Genomic DNA, 20,091 nt, shown 5'->3' with positions numbered 1-20,091 from the left:
TTTATACTCACTTTCATTGAAAGTGCCACATAGTAACCTTGATTTCATATTATGTTTTTTTTTTCAGGCTGTCACGAGGAAATTCTTAACTGTTTGCAATACATTTTAAGTCACAAACACCACTGACTGACTTTCCCCTGGATTAAACCCAGAATCCTCTTTTAAACGTCATTTATTTTGGACCTGGAGGGGAAGTTTGTCTGTTTTTTTGCACACAGCATCCTACATCGCCTCTGCTCTGGACCCCTTCCAGACAGTCTGCTTTGGCAGCAATGCAGTTCACCAGCTTCTCCCATGCTTTTGCTAATTAGTTAGGCACCTCTGGGCTGCGCAAGTCATCCAGCAAAAGCACAAAGAGGAGGAGGAGGCGCAGGATCCCGAGGACCAGCGGCGCACACATAACACTGCAGCGAACTGGCTAGGATAAAAGACACCGTAGAAGCCGTGGCGTAATAGATTTTAGCTGCTTGGCCACTCTTCCCACACTCTGCCGCTTGGGTTTTCTGTTTTAATAGTGGTGGGGAGTGCAAAAAAAGAGGGAAAAAAGAGGTGAAGTCAGCAAAAACAAAATGCCGCCATTAAATCATCTCCCAGGATCCCGTGTCAGGTCTGTAATAGGAAAGGCGCTCATCATCGGAAAGGTTACTGCTCTTCCAGAACATCCTCCTCCTCCCTCTTGTTTCTGCACCCTGGATCCGCTCATCCCGCCGGACCCCTCGTACCAGACCACTGGACTGAGTATGAGGGATTGGGGTGCTCAGGTTTTGGTCATGCCGAGGTGATTCGATCACTCCGGTCCACCACAATAAGAGGCTCAGAGCTTTTGCTAGGCCCGGGCCACAGAGACGTAGCCTTGTTCCCCCACTGCTGTCGTCATATAAGCACAAATGCTATTCGCTTGCTAGCAAACACACTGGGCTTTTTGTTATGCCCCTAACTAGATTTCCCCATGAAAGCCTCTCAGCCTTCCTATCGCTCTTTGTAGAGCTGGGTTTGGCACAGGGAAGAGAGAGAGACGACTGGGGGAAAACAGGCAAAGAGAGGGAGAGACAGGAAGAATGCGCTAGTGTGAGCAGATGAGATGTGCGAAACTGGAATACAGGGATGGAGAGGATAAATGTTCGGAGAAGGAAAGAGAGCGTTTCACTAACTGAAATAATGTTAGGATTGCAGATGCTCTTTTTTTGTTCACTATCAAGGTCATGGCAAACATTGAAACTGTTATGACTGAACAACACACAGAGTTATTGATACAAAAACCCAAAAGCGAAGAATAAAGGTCCAGTGAAATTAAAACATTTGTTTTTTAGATGTTAGTTTCAATCTGTTAGTTTTTAGGATGTCTATTAGCTAGTGTGCTCCAAAACACTGACAAAATTCACGTTTGGAAGACAAAACAAATATAAACATGTAAAGCTTCCACCTAAATCGAGCAACATTTTTTTTCGCATCAAATCTTAACCAATCAAATACTCTCTAGCATCTGACATGTCCCGCCCCCTTTAATATGCTTTTAATTTGATGTGCTTGAGCTCAACCACTCTCACTGGCGGTGATAAAACTCGATCTCAGGCAACGTGGCTAAAATCTATGGGAGACCGGACATTCTCTTCATTGGCACCAAAATTGTGAAACTCTTTACCCTCTGATATTCGCAATGCAGAATCCCTGAGTATTTTTAAATCATCTCCTAAAAACTTACTTTTTTAGGGAAGCTTTAATTTTACTTTTATATGATTTTTAGATCTATTATTATTATTTTGCACAATGTCTACACATTTTATGTCTGTAAAGTGCCTTGAGATGCTACTTTTAAAGGCGCTTTATAAAAATAAAGTTTATTATTATTTATTTAATTAATTATTATTATTAAAACAAAATGCTATTTGCTGTTTTTTTTAACGGGGCGGAGCTACTCTATAACCCCTTTCACACAGAGATTTCAGAACATTTCTGGAACGACTTTACCGGTAAATTAAGAAAGCGTTTAATTTGAAATTTGACTACATTACAAATTCTTTGGTTGGATAAGTATTGTAAACAATTTTAATGATATGGAGGAACACTTTCACATGTCGAGATGCATAATGTGTGTGTGTGCTGGCGCTCACCGTTCCACTTCTTCACGTGCACACGCGTCAAGCAACTGAAGCAGAGTTTGAAGGTAAATAAACAGCGGTTTATCATAAGCATTTTATCAATATTTTTCACACAGCAGGCATTCAGAAGGAACATGGAAACGTTATCTGACTAACATTTAGCAGCTAAATGTGTCTGGAAAAATATCCAAAGGATTTTATTTTCATAAACAGCGCGGATGTGAATGCGTCTGAATGTTCTGATTGGATGCGTTCACACAGAGCAGCATTCCGGTAAATTACCGGTAAAGTCACAACTTCTCTTTCCGTAAAATTATTGATCGAATTTGATAGGGGTGAAAGGGGCTTAAGTCCCACCCTCTTTACATTTTCTGCTACAATTACATCAAACAATCAGACAATTACATAACAATCAATCAAACAATTACATAAAAAAAATTACATTTCAAAGCCCTTCACATGATCTTTAAAAGGGCAATTCAGATTATTGAGTTTTTGAAGATCGTATGTATTATTGTAGAGGGGTATGTGGCTGATATAAACAGAATTTAAGTATCACACGATTTACATTTGTAAATAAAACGCATGTGTTTTCCCATCTAGCTTTTTAATAAGTTCGACAATGCATACTACTATTAAGCCTTTAACAACTATATCGCAATGCATGAATCTGATATAGTCATATCGCAACATCTGCAATGTCAAGTTTAGACTAACATTAACCAGGAACCACAGTGCAGAACATGTGATTAGAGCAGTTATTGCAAAGTTGAATTCTAATTTAATAGTGTGAATGATTTTTATTATAAAATTTAAAGTGAATTTAAACCATTTGGGCAAAAAAATTTTTAACAAAGTTTGCTATTTTATCAACAATTAATTATATTTATTTATACAATAAAGTGTTATTTTACATTTGGTTATTACATTTCTGTACATCAATACTTTTAGACTCTACCGAAAACCATACAGTGTTGTTTATTTCATTTTTATCTATTATTATTTTTATTAATTTGAATATTTAACATGTATATATTTAAAAAGAAATATTGGTCCCACTTTATATTAAGTATCCTTAACTTCTATGTGCGTACATTAAAATATAAATACAATGTACTTATGGTGTTCATAATGTATTACAGAACACTTCTGGTGCTCTTGAGATGGTATACGAGTAGGGTGAGGGACAGGTTTGGTGATATGGGTAGGGTTAAGGTGTAAGGGATGTAAATAGTGTAATTAAAGATGTAATTACAGAAATATATCACATTCATGCTTTAATTAAGCATAACATTTAAACAAAGTATTAATTTCACTGTAAGTAAATATTAGTTAAGACCACTTAATATAAAGAGAAAAATATTAAATAAGAATTAATGGCCAAAATTAAAGAAAAAACAAAAGTACTAATACTAATTAGCTAAACAAGTCCATTTTATCAGCCGTTTAAAATATTAAGGATTTTCTTCCAATATTTCATGCGTTGTAAACAGTGCGCTGGTGTCTCTGCTTTATCTACATAGTACTTCTACGTAGTTCTTACCCCACACCAAAAACCAGTGTCTAACCTCGTATGCCACCTCAAGAGCACCAGAAGTCTTCTGCAACACATTACAAACCCCTTAAGTCCATTGTATTTATATTTTGATGTAAGTACATAGTAGTTAAGGACATTTGATATAATGTGGGACCAATATTTCTTTTTATATTTGTGTTAAATATTCAATAGTCTGGAACAGAGAAAATAAAAGAAAAAAAAGATTTATGGATGGTTGATTAGTACAATCCAATCTTAAATTATCCAAAGAAAACTGAACTGTAATGTAAGGCGAAGTGGTAGTATGAAAGTCCACTAAATGGTAACAAGGGCATAATTACACAAAAGACATTGACATTTTTCATTTCTTTAAGACTGAAATCATTCGTTTGGGGTCCAAGTTACACATTACCCCATCCTGTGCTCCCTAAACTGGTTGCCGATATGTTATAGAATAGAGATTAAATTGTACTGTATGTTTTTAAGGTATTAAATGGTCAGGGACCGTCTTATTTTTCTAACCTTATTACTTTTACAAATATTCTGGCAGATGTTTAAGGTCGTCGAACCAGAAAATGTTAAATGTCTCCAAATCCGAACTAAAGAAAAAAGGAGAGCGAGCTTTTTCTGTAGTAGGTGCCAAAATGTGAAATGGGATACTTATGTCTAGTAGAACAATCTTTAATGAATCATTGTTCAAAGGAAACCTCAAACTACATCTCTTAGAAAAAGCTTTTAAATTGGGAGGAAAATTATCTTTGTTTCTGCGGTGTGCATTCAATGTTTTCTGATATGTTGGTTGTACTGTATCCTGTTTTACCTGCTGTTGTTTATTTTTGATCATTTATAACCCAAGGTGTGTACAGCACAATGGCCAACAACTGTTGTTTTATTGCACTTTATAAATAAAGTGGGCCACCCAAATAAACTAGACTTCATGCCAGTAGACTTATAAACTAGACTAGACTTCAACCATCAGACAACATGTAACTTATGGCAGCAATGAGGTGAAAAAAAAATCTAAAATTTATTAAGGCTTGCAGGATGCAATGCCTTTGTCCTAAAACCACACTCACGCAAAATAACACAAGGCAACAAAACACTGCATATATATACAGTATAGGACTAAAACACTCACAAATGCAATGCCAAATTTAATCTCAGCTCAAGTCACATTGACATATTAAAGGTGCAGTAGGTGATTGTCTCCAGAAACATTTTTGTTGTGCTGGTTAAAAATCTCTTCACATTCCAAATTCCATAGTAGTGAATAAAGTAAATGATCTAAAAGTATTTATATGTATTTTTATATTCTGAGTGAGGCATAAAACTAAAAAGGTTTGTCCAATTAAAATTTGAGTAGCCCAAACTGTTGGTCAACAAATGTAGATTTGTATATCTGCGCACCACTGTTCACGCAGATCCGCCATTTGTGCGTGCACTTGAGACAATCACAGCGGTAAAAACAAATGCTGAACTTTTTAAAATCCTGAATGAATATTGGAGTTACTTTTGCATGCTGAAGGAAGGAGGACACCATGGCTTAAGTATTTCTTTTAGACAGGTAATGTTTTAAAACTATTTTACTCAAGCAAAGCTTATGTAGATTGTGTTGTTTTACAAAGGGGTTACATGCACAGAAGTGTGGTTCAGCCACTGAAATCTCCCAGCGAAAGATTGATGTGACTATTTTCAATTTCATAAGGGACCTTTTACAGCATCGATGATGTAGAGTTTTATTTAGTTTAACGGCAAAACATCAGTACATATTGCTGTTCCGCCTAGCCTGCTTTACTGAGGTGAAGTTGGTTTTATATTCGCATCACATTGGTTGACAGCTTGTGAGGTGCTCCTTATATTGTTTACCATGCTACTCTGAATATTCACTCTGAAATAGCATGTACAGTTCAAGTCAGAATTATTAGCCCCAATTGATTTTTTTCTTTTTCTTTTATAAATATTTATTAAATTATGTTTAACAGAGCAAGGAAATTTTCACAGTAAGTCTGATAACATTTTTTTCTTCTAGAGAAAGTCTTATTTTATTTCAGCTAGAATAAAAGCAGTTTTTAATTTTTTAAAACATTTCAAGATCAAAATTATTAGCCCCTTTAAGCTAATTTTTCTTCGAGAGCCTACAGAATAAACCATCGTTATACTATAACTTGCCCTAACCTGCCTGGTTATCCTAATTAACCTAGTCAAGCCTTTAAATGTCACTTTAAGCTGTATAGAAGTGTCCTGAAAAAATCTAGTCAAATATTATTTACTGTCATCATGGCAAAGATAAAATAAATCAGTTATTATAAATGAGTTATTAAAACTATTATGTTTAGAAATGTGTTGAAAAAAATCTTCTCTCCATTAAACAGAAATTGGGGAAAAAATAAACAGGGGGCTAATAATTCAGGGGGACTAATAATACCGACTTCAACTTTAAGTATGGCTTAGCATATGGCTTGCATATGGTTTGCTAGGTATAGTTTCTTTAGGAAAAAGCGTGTGAGAGAGTGTTCAGTGATCCTTGCATGCATGAAATATTGCACATCATGACAAGTTTTGCTTGCTACACAACTGAAAACGTGCAAGTTATAAAACAGTTTTTCATTGGAAATTGTAGTGTTATAACGTACTATAAAGTTTTCTAACTGGCGAATGACATGATCTAGTGGGTTGTCTACTGTCATCTTTACCTAAGTGGTACTCATTGCAGAGCCACATGGGCAGAGCTGAGCTCCAGCAAGGGGGAGCTTGAGCTCCAGCTCCTCCTTGCTGCACTTCTTCTACAAGTGATGTCACTAGAGTGCGCGTTCACGATTTCAGGAGGCGTGGCTTTAGACGACAGGGGAAGGACTGTGTTTTCAATGCTATTATGCTAGCGGGTGGATTTTGGCAGATCACCTACTGCACCTTTAACTATGAAGAATACTAAAGACATATATACAATCAATAAATAGGCAAGTAAAACATCAAGTAGCCACCCAATAAATTCAAGTACAAACAAACTTGTAAGTTCCAAAACATTTGGAACCAAAATTGCAGCACGGCTTATGCCAGAAAACAACATAAAAAGCTCAGGAATTCACTAAACTGACATCACATGACTTAACAGCTGACCTGTAATCTAAAAGGCTCCATCTTGCAGCATTATCTCAGCAAAGCAGATGCAGTATGTGCCTGACAAATACACACACACACAGTATATGCTGTGAGCTACTGTATAAGACAGCTGTAGACGAGAGCGAGATAAAGCTCTGGCTCAAGATACAGCAGGGTGAGAGGTGAAAGGCCAGCCAAAGTCATCCCGAGACGGAGAGATGTGTAAATCCCAGGAAAGGAAATGTTGTGTCTGGTCCATTGCGAGTAAGCAGTTTGAGAGCGCATGAGGGATGAAGCTCTTCCCAATGGCATGAAGCTACACATGCCGTCAGAGAAGGAACTTTTGGCCTGCTAGCTTCCCTGCTGTGGAATTAGGTAGCTGGACTATCAGTAGTCAGAGACGCAAGGGAATAAGGAGGAGTGTTTGGAGTGTGTGCTTTTCAGTTAGGATTTCTTTTAAACATAAAACTGGATGACTGTCAAAGCAGATGCAAGGCTAAATATCAACACAGCCTACATTCTCAGCTAATTACTGTCACGTCAGAGTTCTAGCATTCAGCGAGTCAATTACAGGGGGATTCTTCTGTTAAGAGCATCTACAAAGCATATTTCACTGCAAATTCATGAGGAAAAAATTCTGAAAAATAAAAAATAAAAAAGTATTGATGAGAAAACAACAACAATAATAATAATAATAATAATAATAATAATAATAATAATACATATAACAGTGCTTCCCACAGGTTTGAAATATACTAGTGGTGGTAGCCAAATTGAAACGCACCATTTACTGACAGCACAAAAATGGTCAACTACATGCGACAAACAAAAAATAATTTGATTTTTAACTATATTTTTATTTATTATGACACCGTTATAAACCTTTTCTTTTCAATGGGTTAAAGTTGTTAAAAAAGGTTGTTGAAATAAAAGAAATCCACTACTTCTCTTACTTTTATGCAATTTAGGAGCCATGTGCACCCACTAACAGGTTAAGGCTGCTTTCTCTCTCTCTCTAAAGTTGCTTTATTGGTTGCCAAAGCATTTTAGCTATGTATAAAGTATGTAATATATTAACATCATTAAATGAATAAATATTGCAAGCGAGAAATAAATAACAGAGAAAATGAATAATAGACAATACTGTGAAAAATGATAATAATTACTAGAATAAAAAGTGTAGATTAATTAAATTAGGCAAATTAGTTGATTAGCCATTTCTAATGTTGTACAAATATTTTACAGCCATTATATTTTGTTCTCTCTGAGTATATAGTAAAGTTTATCTGAGTCGGCTGCGAAAAGGTAATGCAAAAACGCATACAAATAATGGCAACTTTAGAAAGCGAAAGTAAAACCTGAATCCGGATATTTTAGGAGATTCAGAAACTACGGCATCTCTGTGGGTCTACAGAGCACGTGACTGTCTGTGTGAGTGTTGACAGCTCTCAAGCACACAGACCCAGCAGTAGGAAACGTGCAGAGCAAGAGAAGATGTTCCACTGGTTAATTGATCATGAATGTTTGGATTTCTTGGGCGGATACAAAAAAAAGTGTAAAAGAATAATAATATTAATGATAATAATAGCATTATTCATGTGTCGCCACCAAATATCGGCCCACCCAAGTAAAGTCTATGTGTGGGAAGCACTGTATAAAGTCAAGCCCGAAATTATTCATGCATGTGTGAGTTTTGGGCTTGACTGTATACAGACATTATTTTGGCACATTAGTCCTTTTAATGGTCACTTTATTACTTAACATAAAAAAGCCATCACTGTAATGTAAAAAAATATATGTAATTAAATGTTTAAAAATCATACATGATAAAACAATGTAAGTAAAAACTATTGCACTTCATACTGTATTACAGTAATGAATAATAATTAAATGAGACAAAAATAATGATAACAAATAATACAAAAATATAAAACTATAAAAAAAATTACAAAATTATGTTTAGAAACATTAAAATAATGACAATTGGAACAGGAAATGTGCTGAATTGTCAAGAAAACTATGAAACATAAAGAAATACATTATACTTATTACATGACTAATATTCAAACAAATCATCTGTTGTGGTGAAATACGCCCAGTTTTGTTTTTGCAAGTATTGCTCTATCACTGATATGATACTAAAGAAACAACTATACCTTTACATACAAATATTACCATATTAAGCTCTATTGCACGATCACAACTAGTAAAAAATACTTCAATAAAACGATTCTACCGATTCTTATTTCTACCACCTAATTACTTTGCACCATATAATTTACACAGCACAAGTAAAACAGAGTCATGAAACAAAAGCATTCATAATAAAAAGCAAGACAGAAGACAAGTAGCTTTCAGAAGCATATACAGAGTGATCTGTGTGCTGATGCAGAGCCAATGTGAAAGCAAGAGAGAAAGTCCAGGAGGCCCAAAGAAGGCCAGATGCTTGCAAAGATGGTGAAACGGCCCCAGAATCTGCTTTAATCCACAGTTAAAAAGCCAAAACCAGCGTCAACGTTCATGTATTCCACAAAGAACGGCCCTATGGGTAAGTTAGTGCTTCCGAAACTGGCTAACTGAGTAGTCTGTCCGCATAAAGTCCATATAAAGTCCTTTTATAGTGTCCAGTGAGGGTTGACCGTCCCCCACCCAGTGCAAAACGAATCTTTTTTTATGTTAGTCCACATACGATAGGCTTTTCGCTCTGTCCGAAAAATTTTCGCCGGATCGTCGTTTAACCATAATCGAGTCCATGGCACGAAAGGTGGCGGTCGGGGGCGGACCATCTGTGACTCCTCCACCGACCCCAACGCCGCTCTTCAAGCCAGTTAATTTGCCTCTCTCTCTCCCTGTCTGTCTCTCATCTGTCCTTTTTTAGGGGAGGAGGTGCTGCCCGGCTCTCACAACCTGTTCAATGCAAAGATAGAAAGAGTCAGGCCAACACACCTCACACCACAGCCGAGGTCAAACCGCAGCGAGCCCGAATGAGATGCTTTTTGAATGATGGCACAAAATATCGAACAAAATCTTAATTCACGATGTGAAAAAGTTTATTTCACGATAATGATGGATGACAGACTGGTTTTGATGCAAGCAATGAGACACGTAAAAGTTTTTTCAGGTGCAGCCAACTCAAAGTAGTAATTATTACTACAGATGCTTAATAATCAAACATCGCTTAGTCTTCACAGTGTAAATGAAAAATAACTGAAGCTTATTAAAGATACAAAGGTTATTCAGTCGGTAGCAGGGAGTGATTAATATTAAAAACAGTTTGCAGAAGGGTTAATTAGTATGAAAGCTTGTTTCTGGTGTGGAATAACAAAGGAAGGAAGCAAACTGTGACTTTTCAATCACACAATACTAATAATTTGTATTGTATTGTATTTTTACTAATAATTTCTTCTAAGAATTGGAACTTTTAAACTTACAAACTCTCTATTGCAAGTTTATATATAACAATTTAGGACCAATTGTAAAAAAATAAAAAATAAAATAAAGACTTTATTGTGGAAAAAAGGCTATAAACTTGCAGTTGTGAGAAATGATTTTCAATTCTAACACAAAAGTTAGTATTACAGGATACAGAAATAACCCTAGCAATGCTAGATTAAAACTAGAATTGAAGCAAGATACAGTAGGAAGTTTCTGCAAAGGAAAAAATCTATTATATACAAGGCTGTTGTTCAAAAACTCCTGCACGGATCTAATATACTGATACACATTCAGCGTCTACCCAGCTGTTGTGTTTACGTTAATTACTAAGGACATAACTAACTGTGTTTAAGTGAATAAATATGTTCAATGTGTTTATTTGACCAATGAAGCACAGTAAGTTGCGAAAAATAGCTAATTTCGCAATCGCATGCATAATGTAATTGTAATTTGTGTATTTATATATACACCCAAAGCTCTTCACCCCTCCACCAGTGTGCAGCATCCATTTGGATGATGCGACGACAGCCACAGGACAATGGCGCTAGTACGCTCACCACACACCAGCTATCGGTGGAGTGAAGAGACAGTGATACAGCCAATTTGTCGGATGGGACGATTGGGAGGTCATAATGGGAAAGGGCCAATGGAGGGAATTTAGCCAGAGCACTGGTGTTACACCCCTACTCTTTACGAGAAGTGCCATGGGATTTTTAATGACCACAGAGAGTCAGAAGCTCAGTTTAACGTCTCATCTGAAAGACAGCGCTCACTGACAGTATAGTGTCCCCTTCACTATACTGGGGCATTAGGATGCAGGTTGAGCGCTACCTGTTGGTCTCACTAACACCACTTCCAATAGGTCCAATAGGGCTGCATGGTGATATGGCTGTGGCATGCTACCATATTAGCGCACAACGTTAGTCAGTCAGAACAAAATAATTTTGAGCTCTCTTATCATGATTAATTGCGGTTAACTCCTTTACTTTCTTTGACAAGCTCAGTCATACTGCATTAAATGTATATATTTATCTACTCTGTCAAACAATTTAGCGAAATCTCTAATGAGATGTTGATAACATATTTCGCCATACCAGTCACTTCTAGAGCAAACCCTGCACATCCCCTACTCTGCATTGTGAAGTACTTGCAACCTGACAGTCCTTTCTCCAATTACCTAAAAAACATATTTAAGTCATATTGCGGCGGGGCGAAAACTGGTGACTTTTTGTCACTTCTATTATGTGAACGTCAATTAAAAGTCTCTTAGTCATGTTTGCGTATATTTGAACAAAAACATGACAAGGTTACGGCACTGAAGAGCATGACGAGGAGATGTTAAAGTAAGGCGGGATAATTGATCTGGATCTGACGCTTACGTTAAAATAATCCTGTTCGGAGGAACCACAACCTCATACCGAGGGCCAAGTGGTGACAGTAAATCAGACAGCTCATTACTGCCAAACCAAGTGAGCAAATACATGTGGCAGCCAAATAGAGAGGGCCCCGTGGAGCCGGCTCTACCTCCCACTCACACATGCATGGCAGAGTCCTTATAATGAAGCCTGAACTTTAATCACGAAGTGAAAATATCCCTCCTCCCCCTCCCCCTCCCCCCCACCAGATCAAACACACTCTCGCGCGCGCAGATGCTTCAGAGACATGCGGCGCGCGAGCTTTACCCACCTCACTAGGTTTTCATTGTCGCCCGGGCCCTTGCAGGTGGTGCACTCGGTCCGCGTGTCATCGGCTTTGGGCTTTTTCTGCAGAGTCGACTGCCTCTGTCTACGCTCCCTCGGCAGTGGTTCCTATGGAAACGCAAGCTATTAGAGACGACCGGCGTGTGTGTGTGTGTGTGTGTTTTGAATGGAGCTGGTGAGTGGAGAGGGCTGAGATTGCTGTGCAAACACACACAAGCTGTCTTCCTTCATAACGCTCTCTAAATATTAGAGGTTGATGAGGGAGATAGACAGTCTTAAAGCAGTGCGGGGGTGACGAAGGGAAAGCTCACCTCCATCTTCTCTTCCTCACAGATGGACATCCTCTTCCTTTTCTGGCCTCTGGTTCTCTGGACAAATAGGAATTACATTTGGTTATCAACATTGTATAATGTTTAAAAAAAAGAGTTTGAAAAGCAGATTACTCTATTTGAATTTGTTATAATTAAGTAAAGGAGGAATTCATTAAGAAATGTCTTTGAATAAGTCTGAAATAATTACTTTAAAAGGATTATCGCTGAAAAAAACAAGGTACAGAGAGAGAGAGAGAGAGAGAGAGAGAGAGAGAGAGAGAGAGAGAGAGAGAGAGAGAGAGAGAGAGAGAGAGAGAGAGAGAGAAAGTAATGAAAAATCCTGAAGTTCTGAAGTACAAAGAAAAAAAAACATGGCAAGTCACATTTTCTATATATTTTTTTCTATTTTACAACTCAAACTGATCATTCTCAAGCTCAAACGTATTGTACTAATATTGTTGTTAAAGCGTTGAAATTAAAATTTACTTTGGGCTGTTTTAGAATAGGTTTAAAGTCACAGTTCACACGAAAATGAAAATGCACACAATATTTCAGTAGTCCTCAACCACTGGGACCAGTACCAGTCCGTAGATCATTTGGTACCTATTGGTATTCTCTCGGTTACATCTCGGTCACTTGAGCGCCTAAATTTAACCCACAAGCAGCAAAATGAGTAAGAAACAGACGTCTTTGAATAGTTTCTTTGCTAAGGGAAAAAGGCCTAGTGAAGGACCCGTAAACTGCCAAGGAATAGATCCGCAACCCGTTTGTCAACAAATCAGGTGAATCCAGCATGTCTGTGCAAGAAGATCAACTGCTGGAAATAGCAAATGACGGCAGCCTTTTAGGGGTCGTTCTAGTCTTTTCTAGAGTTTGCGCAAGTTTGTTATTTCCATTGAAGGTGCGCGCCTTCCAGATGCACTCAGTTGAATGAATGCCACGAGCGCACCGCGAGTCATGTGACAAGAACTGACTGATCAGCTTCATACTTTTTATGGAATATACACATTTCGGTAGACTAATTATCTAAGACAAACACAGAACACCCAAACACTGCAGTGCTTTGTAATTTTCTCCATAAATAAAACTTGTATCAGAACTACAGCAATGTTTTGTCAGCTTGTCATCCTTTGATAAAATGGTTTATGGTCACCTAATAACCTACGAAACCTCACCCGATCCGCAGTAAAATTGTCAAGTATTGACCAGTCCGCGGTGATAAAAAGGTTGGGTAAAGTTTAGTTCAAAATTTTTAAAACAAAGAATATTAGAAACCTGTAACTATTGACTTTCATAGTAAAAATAAAAACATATACTAGGGAAGTGTATGGCTATGGGCTTCCAACAAAAAAAAAAAAAAAAAAATCTCTAACAGGTTTGAGTAATTACTCATGTTGTTTTAGCCAACAGTGCACTATGAAGCTACACCTAAAATTAGATGCAGGCAATGAAGTTGAAATAATTGCATAAGCCGAAATAACGAAGTACATGTTTTCCCGGATTCATAACCAAAAAAACTCAAAACTATTAAAGTAAAATGAGAATTGAAAAGCCGCTCAGTTGGATTGTAATGTGATGTTGTTGAAGCCATGTGGCAGTAAGCGGAACAGAACAAAGTTTCATGCTCTCCATGAGCAAACAGCTCACGCAGAGCAGCTGGTGACTTGCGGCTCACTGTAGCTGCTACAGATGTCAAACAGTGGTGCTCTTCTCTAATCCAAATCTCTCATTCAGTCCGGCTCCCCCTTGTGTGGCAAAGAGGGATTCAATCCCTTTGTTTAAAGCCCAGACCGCCGCTCCTCTCCATCCAGATATCAAGTCATTCAGCAATTGGGTCAACGATGGGTGTTAAATTGGATTTTTGTGTGTGCCATGAACCAAGATCGAGTATCCAACTCTCCTGTGACACTTTTTGCAATGGCGTTTTTGCTTGTCTACCATCAGCGGCTGATAGTGGCTGATAGACGCAGAAAAAACAACAGTGGCGCTGCACGAATCAAATCAAACATCTCCACCTTAATGCAAACGGTCGTACGAGCGTGCCAAGCTGGGGCTTTTTAAAAAGGGAAGAAAAAAAACGACAACATATTTAAACAGATTGTGAAAACAATTCCATCTGTCGCCTTTGGCTTGCCACCACACAGCAGATGGAACACTTATCATTATAAATGCTAACTGCTTCCACACTGCCAATTGGCACTTAAATGCCTCTGCCACTTCTCCCTCGATGGTGGCACCAAACAAAGGCACTCATTTATTTCATTATTCCTTCATTATGGCAGACTCGATTAAGGTAATCTATTAAAGGCTAGATCGGTTGTCCTCTGCATCAAGAAGCTCTATGTGATGGTAAAGTACTGTACATGTAGGGAAGAATCTTGGGAAGAGGACAGCCAAGGGAGAGAAAAAAAAAACTTTTTAATTAAGCACCTCGCAATGTAAAATCTTAAATAAATAAATTAAAACAAAACGCACACAAAACACTTTCAATCGATTTCCACAAGATTGGAAAAACTAGTGGTGCATACAAAGGCACTGTAATAAAGAGTAGCAAAGTAGCTTAAAATACAGGAAAAATCCATACGCAAGATACAATTCAAAAAGGTTTTTCATCAGATAAACAAAGAAAAAGAATTCATTAAATAAAAATTAATAAACATAAAAAATTTATGAACTTATGAACTAATAAAATAACAGAAAATGAATAAATCAATTTAGAAATATTTTACTTTTTGTCTCAAAATAAACTGTAGTAGTGTGTCTTACTCAAACTCAATGCTTCTTTTTGTGGGTTACTTAAAGGGATAGTTAACCCTAAAAAAATTGTCACCCTCAAGTGGTTTCTACTTGTAAGAGTCTCTTTATTCTGTTGAACACAAAAAAATAAATAAATAAAAATACACTCACCGGCCACTTTATTAGGTACACCTTACTAGTATTGTGTTAGACCCCCTTTTGTCTTCAGAAGTGCCTTAATCTCTCGTGGCATAGATTCAACAAGGTACTGGAAATATTCCTCAGAGATTTTGGTCCATATTGACATGATAGCATCACACAGTTGCTGCTTACTTGTCCATGATGCAAATCTTCCCTTCCACCACATCCCAAAGGTGCTCTATTGGATTGAGTCCTGATGACTGTGGAGGCCATTTCAGTACAGTGAACTCATTGTCATGTTCAAGAAACCAGTCTGAGAGGATTTACGCTTTATGACATGGCGCGTTATCCTACTGGAAGTAGCCATCAGAAGATCGGTACACTGTGGTCATAAAGGGATGGACATGGTCAGCAACAATACTCAGGTAGGCTGTGGCGTTGACACGATGCTCAGTTCATACTAATGGGCCCAAAGTGTGCTAAGAAACTAGCCCCTACACCATTATACTACCACCACCAGCCTGAACCATTGATACAGAGCATTATGGATCCATGCTTTCATGTTGTTGACACCAAAATCTGACCCTAAGATCCGAATGTTGCAGCAGACATTGAGACTCATCAGACCAGGCAACGTTTTTCCAGTCTTCTGATGTCTATTTTTGGTGAACATGTGTGAATTGTAGCCTCGGTTTCCTGTTCTTAGCTGACAGGAGTGGCACCCTGTGTGGTCTTCTGCTGCTGTAGCCCATCTGCCTCAAGGTTCAATGTGTTGTGCATTCAGAGATGCTCTTCTGCATACCTCAGTTGTAACGAGTGTTTATTTGGGTTACTGTTGCCTTTCTATTAGCTCAAACCACTCTGGCCATTCTCCTCCGACCTCTGGCATCAAAAAGGCATTTGCACCCACAGAACTGCCGCTCACTGGACATTTTCTCTTTTTTGGACCATTATCTGTAAAGCCTAGAGATAGTTGTGCATGAAAATCCCAGTAGTTTCTGAAATACCAACAACCATGCCACGTCCAAAGTCATTAAAATCACCTTGAACTGCGGCAATCGTCTTGACCATGTCTACATGCCTAAATGCACTGAATTGCTGCCATGTGATTGGCTGATCAGAAATGTGCGTTATCAAGCAGTTGGACAGGTGTAACGAACACACACACACACATATTTTTTTTTTTTTTTTTTTTTTTTTTTTAATAAGCTGAAAACCTATAACCATTGACTTGTATAGTAGCAAAAACAGTAAATGGTTACAGGTTTCCAACATTTTTCAAAATATCTTCTTTTGCATTCAACAGAAAAACAAAAGCCACAAAGGTCTGAAACAAGTAGAGGACGAGTATATGACAGATTTTTCATTTTTGGGTGAACTATCACATTAATGGTCCAAATCCAAGAAGATATCCTGGTCTTTAGAAATTCCACAAACTCTCTAATGAGGCAAATATATGGACATTTTTTTCACATATTATTGTCACCAGAGGCAAAAACAAAATTGGCTCCAAATAAAAGTAAACCTCTCCTCCACAAATTCTGCACAATATGAGGTAGAAGTCAGATCGACATAATTAGTGAGTTATGAGAAATAGCAAAATTTGCTTTAGCAAACTCTACTAATTATAGCAAGATTTCCAAAGCCCCCCGTCTCTCGAAGGATGCATAAAAGCTTTTCAAGCCCAATAAAGAGTCTCAACAAAATCTCAGTGTGCGTCAGTCATAAGAGCCATTTCAGTTTTGCGGGAGGGCTGGTGTTCAGTGGTCGAAGGAAAAGTACTGTACATTAGCAAAGCTGAACACCACTGACTCCTGAATGGCGGGGGGTCGATTAGCTGGCCGTGATAAATCAGAACACAGCTTTACAAGGGCTTGCCACCGCCACACCGGCTGGTTAAGGGCATTAAAAATGCAAAGCAGGGCTTCTTTCAGCCGCTGCCACACTCTGGAGTGCAAGTGAAGATAAATTCTGCAATGAAGCATCTTTCTCTGGTGGAGTTTAGAGAAGAGAGAGAAAAATAAAAGCCTTTTAATCCAGCCGCTCAAGCCTTCGCCTCACTTCTGGGCACGCGTCACAGAGACTAAAGGCAAAACACATTAACCCTGCCTGGCATTCACAAGCACACACACATAAACACAGCAAACAAAACAACGTCCGGAAGTCATTCCTTCTTCCTTCGTGTGAGCTATTTCGACATGCGTCAGCCAAAGCAAGTGGCTGCAGCGCTTATAAAATTGGGCTTTATTTTTCTAATTCGGTTTCAAAAAACGAGCAGGGAGAGGTTTATTGACTAAGCTTTAAAACAAAAGGTTGAAAAAGACTAAATGAAGGAGGGCTGGAGAGCTTGTCGTTTCTCCGATGGGTATCTTTTGTCTTCCTTAAGGGTGCCAGGCTGCCGGAGCGCTATCGCATGATCAGAGAATGCTGGACAGTGATAAGTGGAAGCTACGGAGAGCTAGAAAGACAAGCCCTATCTCAAGTCTGAGAAATCACACACACAACATTTTAATATGGCATTCTGCTTCTACAGCTTGAGAAATTCTGATAATTCATTAGAATGTGCTGTTGCAAATAATAGTGAGCTGCCTACAAAGACAGGAATTTAAGGCATCATAGGTGAAAAAAAAAAGACATTTCATTAAAAAAGATTCATTGACAACAAGGTAACATCATGTAAACCACTGCTCACATGTTCCTATTAAAATCACTATTTCAGAGATGCCCAAAGTAGGGCCCGTGGACCAAAGCTGGCCCATTGTAACCTTTGATTTTGCCCACCTTCCTATCTGAAAGGAGAATGAACATGATGGAGAGGGTTGGGGCCTATGCCTTTAACACAGACATCGTCATTTCTAATTTGATGTAACCTTTTTTTGTTTGTTTTATTGCTTTTTGTTTATTTTATTTAGAGCAAACTGAAATGAAATGTTTCAATAAAATGTTGCAAATGAATCTTATTTTATATTAAAATGTAAACACTGTCAATCGACAGCTAGAGAACTATGCAGAAGACATTGGTGGGCAAATCAAGGCAAAAACTAGTGTAATTCTGTTATAAATGAGATTGTTCTGATTTTACTGTAGTAAGTTCATTATAAAATGTAAAACTATATTAGTTAATATGAGGCAATGTTTTCTAGTCATTGTTAAACAATATTAAATAAATTAGGAAATTACCCGTGGAAAATATTTGGTTTTTGGCCCTTCATAAGAAAAAGTTTGGGCACCCCTGGACTATTTCTTTAATGAAATTCATCTTAACAATATCGTTGCACTTCAAGGCTGTTCAATCTTTTGAGTTACTTTATTTTTCAATATGTATAGTTGATTTTACAATACTTGTGTGTTCTGCATATTTTTATGCTTATTAGTGTAAGTGTAATGATGACGATGGCAGGTCATACAGACAGCACAAAATAAGTTTGAGGAATTATGTTGTTTTATTGTGGATGCAAAGAAACACCACATCTGTAATTTTGACTACATTGTGTAGTTTGAGTCTGAAAATGTTTAAGAATTCATAAGTGTTTGGGAAAGTTACTTTGCAAAGTAATGCATTACCATTTTAAGTTACTCCATAAAAAGTAACTAGTTGCGTTAGTTACTTTTTATGGTAAATAATGTGTTACATAACTTAATGAGTTACTTTTGCGTTATTTTTTATTACAAAGACTTGATTTTTTTCAGAACTTGTTTTTTTCTTTCTTTTTTTAATAGAAGAGCTCTGCAATTAACAATGCACTGTATAACCTACACCTTCATTTACCTTTAAAAACACATTAAAATAAGTTTTTTTTAATAACAATTTTATTAATAACCTAAAATTATTCTGTTAATCAAAGTGGCATTAATTAAATGTAAAAATATATATATATATTAAAAAAATAATAATAATAATAATAATATATATATATATATTTATTTGTTTAATATTATTTATTACTTACTGTATGTAGTTTCAAATAAAATAAATACTTCAGTCATTGCTTTTATTACTATTACCATTAATAAAAAAAATAAATAAATAAATAAATAAATAATAATAATAATGTTTTTGAAATTTTGAAATTTTTGAAGGATCATGATTTCTGAAGAGCATCCGCTGTGTAAAACATATGCTGGATAGGTTGGCGGTTCATTCCACTGTGTTGCAATGTGATATCATGCAGCCCAAGTCACAAATCAGCCTCTTTTGAGGTTAGGGTGCTATTTTCAAAGGCAGCTACCTTAAGCAGCTAATTAAGTTTGGAAACGATTCTAAATGCAAATGTTCCAAAAATGCTGGAAATGCTAGGCAACAGCTCCAGTGGCCTTTTAACTGATGCCTTAATTGTGTCTGTATCAGTTTCAAGGTGACTGTTTGAAAACAATTAAAGATAATAGAGTGTTTAGGTTGTTTAAGTTAACAGCTAGGCTAGCTGTTGTGACCTTCACCGATAACCTCAAGAGACTAAAGAACAGATCAATTAGTTAATTCACACGAGGAGCAAAGAATCAATTTTAATTCAATGAATGACTGTTTCACCTAAGACTAGAGAGCTTGAGTTCAACAACCAATCAGAGAGAGCTAGACAAGGCTTAAATTGGACTAGCACAAAGAGTCCCTTAAGCCAAGTAATTCACATTTTCCAGAAACATTTTACAGGGCATTTGTGGGTCTGTCTCAGAATTGGGCCATGTTTTCACTGACTTGAGAAGCTAATGAAGACATAGTCCTGCGTAGACAGACTTTCAGACTGACGGCAGAAGGTCTGGAATCCATCGCATCTTCATTGGCCAAGAAAATCCCAAGAGAGAGTCTAACCGACGTAAAAAAAAGCAACGATTCACTATTTGTTTTGGTAGAGTAGTATTCAGTATGGTGGATTGCAACTAAGTCAATGCCCTGAACTTCACATATTTGAAAAATCAAATAAGTTGATCCTGTCTCAGTTGTAAACATTATGGCTTTCTTGTTCAATGGAGGGGTTTAGTGCCAGAATTAGGGTTGTATATCAAAACCTGGTGTCGATCAGTAAGTATCGGACCAA

The 20,091-nt window shown here is 37.3% G+C and overlaps 1 protein-coding gene across 2 annotated transcripts in view; it reads right to left on the bottom strand.

The window, feature by feature from the left end:
- The window catches only part of phf14 (PHD finger protein 14), a 162,160-nt gene that overhangs the window by 57,340 nt on the left and 84,729 nt on the right, over positions 1-20,091 (bottom strand). Inside the window, exons 15-17 of one of the 2 annotated variants that reach the window (XM_056479624.1) lie at positions 12,182-12,238; positions 11,857-11,978; positions 8,723-9,642 (exon numbers count right to left, since the gene is read on the bottom strand). In XM_056479624.1, the coding sequence (XP_056335599.1) occupies positions 9,636-9,642; positions 11,857-11,978; positions 12,182-12,238 (186 nt within the window). In that variant the 3' untranslated portion in view covers positions 8,723-9,635. Of the gene's footprint in view, positions 1-8,722; positions 9,643-11,856; positions 11,979-12,181; positions 12,239-20,091 lie in introns of those variants that run through there. The other variant, XM_056479623.1, reaches the window with a different exon arrangement.

The sequence above is a fragment of the Danio aesculapii genome, chromosome 19 (assembly GCF_903798145.1).
Source record: "Danio aesculapii chromosome 19, fDanAes4.1, whole genome shotgun sequence".
NCBI lineage: Eukaryota > Metazoa > Chordata > Actinopteri > Cypriniformes > Danionidae > Danio > Danio aesculapii.
The sequence above is the reverse complement of the archived record's forward strand: the minus strand, read 5'-3'. Positions and strand labels throughout refer to the sequence as shown.